Source organism: Amphiura filiformis, unplaced genomic scaffold (assembly GCF_039555335.1).
Source record: "Amphiura filiformis unplaced genomic scaffold, Afil_fr2py scaffold_21, whole genome shotgun sequence".
Classification (NCBI taxonomy): Eukaryota; Metazoa; Echinodermata; class Ophiuroidea; order Amphilepidida; family Amphiuridae; genus Amphiura; species Amphiura filiformis.
In genome coordinates, this window is record NW_027305485.1 from 1,536,199 (window position 1) to 1,543,362 (window position 7,164).

Sequence of the window (7,164 nt, forward strand, 5' to 3'; positions counted from 1 at the left end):
CTAAATATTTTTCTTCCAATTTGAATTTGTAACGTGTAAACCTATTAAAATGCATCAAATTTACTCAGTTTTTTTTAAATCAGTTAGGGCCTAATGTATTGCTATATTAGATCTTTTTTAAATCTCGAAACAGGTATAGGCACAGATGTTTACTGATGTTTGAGAAAGAAAACGGTCAACAGAAACATGTTTAACCACGGGGTCATACATTTACTACATGATGTAGTTTACTTTATCATGGTCGATTAATGTATGACTACGTCATGGTTTTATGTGTTTACAACTAGGATTCTCCTCTCACGATGCCTTCTCAACTTCCGTTGCCGTACTTTTACTGAAGTCGGACCATTTTGGTATACCATCAGCAGGACCGTTGGCAAAAAGTGTAAGTAAAACCAACGTATTTTTTTTATGTTTTTATACCATCGGCACTAAGCGTAGGAAAAGAGTTGGCCGTAAAACAATCCAACGTACTTTTCTCGCTGCGGCATAAGTAAGGCATGTCCGAGCCGGCAAAACATTGGCCCTAAGTCGGAACGACATCCTTTTCAAGTCGACATGAAATCGGCAAAAAAGTTGGTCCCACGTCGGGACAACCCTTTTTAAACTTCGGAATAAAATCGGCATGACAGTAGGCAAAACGACGGCCCAGCGTTGGAACAACGTCTTTTACGTGTCGACGGCAGGATGCACCCCCGTGAGCCCCCGCCACGAATCCCGACGTCCGGTCGACTTTGCTAGCTCCTTATATCCGACGTCGGACCGACGTCCGTGTGTTATCTGGGAATGGACATGATATTTTAATGATAATTCAAGTGATTTAGCGAAGACACCGTTTTCTTCCATCGCATGTATTTCTGCAATGGACATTTCGCAATTAAAAAGCTGGCTAGCAAAATGTCGGATTTTAATTACTTCAAAAGTGCACTTTAGCGACAACGGCAGACAAGCATCATTAACAAGCGACGACATTGGACATTGTGTGTATAAATTTAATGTGAGTTTGTAATTTTATGATTTTGAGATGCATATCTAAATGTAAACAAACAATTTGTGCTTCTTGATGGGGATGAGTGAAACAAAATGTTTGCCTAATTGGGATGTGTTTTGAGCAATGTTTTGGCTTGTATTTGTTTTGGACATTGTTTTGATGAGTAAAAATGTCTGAAATTGGGTCAGAGTTCAAGTTCAGGTCATTGTTTGGCAGGGATTGGGACAAAACCTTGTGGAAAGTAAATTGCATTAAAATATTATGTTTTGTAAAACAAGCAGCACAGATGATTGGAAATTGACATGACATTTTGTGTACAGAAAGTCAAACTTTATGTAAATAAATATTTGAAGCTATTTTATCATGTTGATTGACATTTTGTAGCAAAAGTATGGTGCGCCAAAAGCGTCATAATTGCGATTGTGAGCATGGTTCAGATATTGTGCACTTTGCGTAAAAGTAGGCCAGGTTAAATCAATGTGTGACTTTAAATAACATGTAGTTGCATAATTTACCAGATTTGTGGATGCTAATTGCGTAATCATATTTCAGGTTTGGGCTAAATACTTTGTGTAATATTACATAGTGCATCATTTGATTCAAGATTTGTAGGCCTATAAAAATATGTGTTGATAAAAATGTGTATTCATGCTTTGTCAATGAATTTTGTGCAAGTAATGAGCTATATTGTGTACTTTGGCAAAACACTTTAGCATATACAATTGTGTATTTATAACTTGGTTATGGCAAGCCATTGTGGACAAAATTAGCATTGAAACTGTTGATTGTTGTGTGACAAAATAGATCTTTTGTAATGTGATTAATGACGCAGCCATTGTTGAAATATTGTACAAGTGTGTATAAAAAGCTTGTTTTTGTATAAAAGATTGTCTTTCAAGTGGAAATCTGCGCAGTGGTGCAGAATGTGTTGATGTGGCTCCCAGCATCAACTCCCGAAGGTTGTCTTGCGCACATAGATTTCCATGAGGACATTCGTTAAACATGTGGTCAGTGTGTAGGCGTAATATGGTTTCAAAAATAATGCTTGCAGTGTGCATTCATGTCAATTTTGTGAAATAATTGTGAAATGTAATATTAATGTTGGCAATTGCGCTTTTGTGATTTATGCATTAAGGAGTTGCAGATTAGGCGAGTTGTGAGAGAGCTTTAGTGAGAGTTTAGAGACGCGAAGGTTTGAGGCGCTCAAATTGCGAGTTAACATTGTGTACAGTGTTAGAGTCGTACTGAATGGATTGTGTGGTATTAAAAGATTTTACATACATACATACATACATACAAAAGTTATTTATGACGCAATTAATTACCGCAAGGCAACATTGCGCTTACAAATACATCAAAGCAGTAAAACAATATAAACAAACAAAAGTTCAGAATAAATGAGTTTTTAAGAGTTTCTTGAAAGTGTTTGTGGATGTTGCACCCCTGATGTGCAGTGGCAGATTGTTCCAGGCTTTGGCAGCAGTGGCAGTGAATCTGCGTTCTCCCGCAACAGAGTTGTATCTATGAACTACTAGACGTGAAGGATCATTTGAAGATCTGAGAGGGCGGCCGGGCACATAATAAGAGAACAATTGAGTTATGTAAGCTGGTGATTGGTCATTCAATGCCCTGTATACATAGAGCAGGATCTTGTAAGTTACTCTTTGTGCTATTGGAAGCCAGTGGAGTTTTGTGATTAAGGTGCAGCTTCAGTCCAGCGACCTAAGGCATATATGACCCGTGCGGCTTTGTTCTGTAAGCGTTGCAAGCGAATCATATTCTTGGATGAAAGGTGAGTGAAAAGTGCATTGCAATAGTCTAAACGTGACAGGACCAGCGCACGGACAACATGATGGCATGTGTCAGAATCAATATATTTTCGGATTCTCCAGATGTTCCTGATGTGATAAAGGATCGAGCGACGAAGACTATCGATGTGAGAGGTGAGTGACATTGAACAATCGAAGTAGATGCCAAGATTTCTGATGACTGTGGAGGGTGTGATCTTCAATGAACCAATTTCAAGGGTAACGTCATTAAGCTGAAAATTTCTCATGTTGTAGATAGAGCCAGCAACAAAAAACTCAGTTTTTGCATCATTAAGCTTTAAATAATTCACAGTCATCCATTCTCTGATTTCAGAGATGCAGCTTGAAATCTTGTCAAGAGTGTTAAGCACATCACCAGGAATCCGTGGGTTGAAAGAAGCATATAACTGGCAATCGTCAGCATAGATATGATAGTTGATACCATGTTTCTGGATGATCTCTCCAATGGGAACAGTATAAGCGGAGAAAAACAATGGTCCTAGAACGGAGCCTTGTGGCACACCAAAATCCATTGAGATGGGGTCGGAGACGTGACCATTGATGCTGACTTCAGAACTCCAACCTTTCAGATAAGATTGGGCCCATTCCAGTGCAGAACCGGTGATGGCGGAACGGTCCTGCAGACGATTTAGGAGAATTGTGTGATCAACAGTGTCAAATGCGGAGCTTAGATCTAATAGCACCACAAAGACAACTCTCCTAGAATCAATCTCACTGAAGATATCGTCGCTCACTTTGATTAAAGCACTTTCAGTGCTATGTTTGGGACGGTAAGCAGACTGGAATGGGTCTGAAAGCTTGTTATTGTTCATGTGATCAACAAGCTGCGAAGCAGCGCATTTCTCAATCAGTTTTGCAGTAACAGTTAAATTACTGACAGGCCTATAGTTCTTAAACTCGTCTTTGTCTAGGGATGGCTTCTTAAGCAGTGGTGTTACAATTGCTTTGTGAGCCGCCGGAGGGAAAACCCCTGTTTGTAAAGAGGCATTAACAAAGCTTGTCAGAGCAGGTAAATTTGCGTCATGTACGTGAAAGAGTGAAAGAGTCGTAATGTAAATGTATTGCATGGGATTGTGGATTAAAACAGTTATCGCGGGTACGGATTTAATAAGTGAAAAAATGGTTTGATTCATGTGTTCGGCGAACTTTCGGGTCATGTGACCATTAAAATGATTCAACCTACGTGTTTTAATTAACTTTCAGGTGTGACATTAAACATGGTTCGACCCATGCATTTTTGCCAACTTTCGGGTGAGACCATTAAAGTAGTTTAGGCCCAGGTGTTGCGGGTAAAATTATTAAAGGAAAGAAGGTGATGAAGTTTCGAAACAAGGGTTTCGGGCAAGAATATTGGGAAACGAGAAGTACAGTTGTAGTGAAGCCATATTGAGTATAAGAGTAAGGAAAAAATCAATTGTTGGAGGTTTGGCATTTTAAATAGTTTGTGCATGAAGTTAATAGTGCAGTGACCTTTGTTTATGTATTTACTTGTCATTGTATAAGATGCTTTGATGAAACTCAAAAAAAAGTATTCTTTGTTTATGTAAATTGTGAAACTTTATGTAAGATGATGTAATGCGTTAATCATAACAAGGTATGGCAGGCCATTTGGGTCATAATACAAAGTATGGCAAGCCATTTAGCGTCACAACAGCAGATAAAAACACACTGTTGCTAATTGTTTAATTAAACAGCTGTGCATTGTAAAAATCAAATCATTTCTTTCAGTCAGGTATGGTAAGCCATTAGTGACATAACTGATGTTGTTCATGTTGTAGATTAAGATGCATTTTGTAGAGTAAGAACTTCAATAAAACTTGTTAACAAATAATAATATTCATTGTTTATTGTCTTTATAAGCCTGACCAGGATTCCTTTGACGGATACCTCGGTGTGTTCTGCCACACCAACTTACCCTGATGGTGGCAGTATTTTTGTTCGCATAAATCTGCGCTTTTAGAAACCAGTTTTCGCTACTTTATTATTTTCCCCTAAAAGGAGGGGGCGGCGCTGCTCCAATTAATTTGGCAAATCCGCTCGGCCATCAAACAAAATAAGGGTAAGCCAGCGCTCACCCTTGCGTCCCTTTCACATTTGTAATGTTGAGCTCCTATTTTATCAAAACAACCAAGAGTCACTCAAATTTGGTTCCTCGTGACGCTTGATATATTTCGCTGACAGGCGCTATTTTTTACCGAACTATGAAGGGTTACACCAAATGCGGAAGGATTTAGTGTAGTGCACTCTTCAGGTGGTAGAATTGATTGCTTTAAAAGCGATATAGCAAATGCCTGTTTAAACTGATCTGCTTTTTAGTTAGGAGAAATTCCAGGGGCCACTGGTTAGTTGGGCATGTACAATTTTTTTCCCTGTGCACCCGCTCCCCAGTACTTAATCACACGAACTTTTTAGATGCCTTTTAGGGGCCTTAAAAACATTCTGGATGTTAACAGTGAAAAAAATCCTGATGCTCTCGAGATATTCAAGATGACCACCAAAAATGGTCAAATTAAAAAAAAGTCACATATCAGCCAAATAATATGATAAAAGCATAAATAAAGTGGCTAGATATAGGTTTATGCCCATTATTAATTCATTTCTGACATTTTTAATTTGCTGCTGCTGCTGCATATCAGATTCAAGATGGCGGACAAAATGGTCGCCAAAAGAGGTCAAATTTTACAAATTTCTATATTGCCTTATGTATTGGATAAACGTTCAGATAAAATGATTAGAAACATCTGCAAAATCATTTGTAGGATTCCAATTGGTTGCTAGTGTACTGTACATCAAACTCAAGATGGAAGCCAAAATGGCCGTCAAAAGTGGCAAAATTTCGAGAAGGTCATTACGATAAACATATATGAATTAGCAAATCCAGCTTAGCTGAGAAAGTGCAAAAAAATTGGATTCATCTATTTTTAAAAAAGTGCTGAATAAGTGAAATAATCCTGGAGAAATTTACAACTTTCTAATAGTAATCCTTACTTGTTTCACAATTTGTTCCCTCAAAGCCAGTAGCACATGCACATGTATAGGTGTCAAGTCCATCCGTGCAGGAGCCACCATTAAGACACGGGCTCAAACCACAATCATTAGCATCTGCAAAGATTGGATTTGCATGCATCATTTGTGACGTGTCATGTCAAAAGGAGACACTTTTGGGCAGGTTATCAATTTTGAGGATTTTACATACCTTAAATATAGAGGTATTTTGCTCCACAACGCCGTTTCTCCAATGAAATCGGACATTCCTAAGCGAATATAATGAGTTAAGTAAGTTATGGTATTATAAAATTGGAAATTGAGATACCGGCCTTTAAAAATATTATTGATAATGTTGAGAGTGGGAATTACCTTGAAAAATGTCTCAAAAAATACAAGATGCCAGTTATATTCCAGTCTGACACTATCAGACAATATTTTTAAAATTAATAACATCACAAATTTGCAACAAACCCAAATTGTGAAAAAATCACCTCCAAGCAGCATTTCTCCATTTACGGTCCTGCCCAAAAGTGTCTCTTTTTGACATGACACGTCACATTTGATTTCAGAACTTAAAGTACAGACATTAAATTTCAACATTCTTCTGGGATAAAGGCTGAAGTTTCTTCCTCAAGTTTATAAGGAACTCAATGCAGTGGCGTCAATCCATTCCGAAAAGTGGGGGGGGGGGCACAGTGGCAGATCTTGAGCAATAACGGGAGGCAATATAAAAAAATGGCTGTCAAGCTAAAAATTCGAAAAGTGTGTGTGTGGGGGGGGTGGGGGCGGGGGTATGCAGTGGCAGATCTTATTGTAGGGCCTGGCCTATACATTAATTGGTTTAAACATAAAGGGCTGGGTGCTAAAAGCAGAAGCGAAAGGGGGGGGGGGTTGTTAAACCCTATGCAGGGGTTGTCTGAGGAGGATGTTCCCCTTCAGAAGTTGGACATTTTGCAAACTAAATGCCAAATTGAAGCCATTTGGTGGATGGTTTTGATACTACTATTGTGTAAAATTTATTTGGAAAAAAAGAGAGAAAATATGTGAAAATGAAGGCCCAAATTAAAGGAGTATTTCGTGACCCTAGCATCCTCTATTTTTGTCATTTTTCATTAGATATCCACGAAACAAACCTATTCCCAAAATTTCAGTTGATTCCGATTTTGCGTTCGCGAGTTATGCATGATTATGTGTATTACACTGCTCCATATACAATGCGTTGTAATTTCGTTCTGGTGCTATCAAGTTTCATGCCCATAGAACAGTTTTTAGTAATTTGACTTCAGATTACCCCTGGGTGACCTTGGATGACCCCGAAATGACCTTCAAAAAATTTGACTCTAAATGTTGACTGTA

At 38.4% G+C, this 7,164-nt stretch overlaps 1 protein-coding gene across 1 annotated transcript in view; it reads right to left on the reverse strand.

Moving 5' to 3' along the window:
* The window catches only part of LOC140143388 (uncharacterized), a 77,375-nt gene that overhangs the window by 69,135 nt on the left and 1,076 nt on the right, over nt 1-7,164 (reverse strand). Inside the window, exons 2-3 of the mRNA XM_072165244.1 lie at nt 5,809-5,922; nt 3,176-3,790 (exon numbers count right to left, since the gene is read on the reverse strand). Of these exons, the coding sequence (XP_072021345.1) occupies nt 3,176-3,790; nt 5,809-5,922 (729 nt within the window). The remainder of the gene's footprint in view (nt 1-3,175; nt 3,791-5,808; nt 5,923-7,164) is intronic.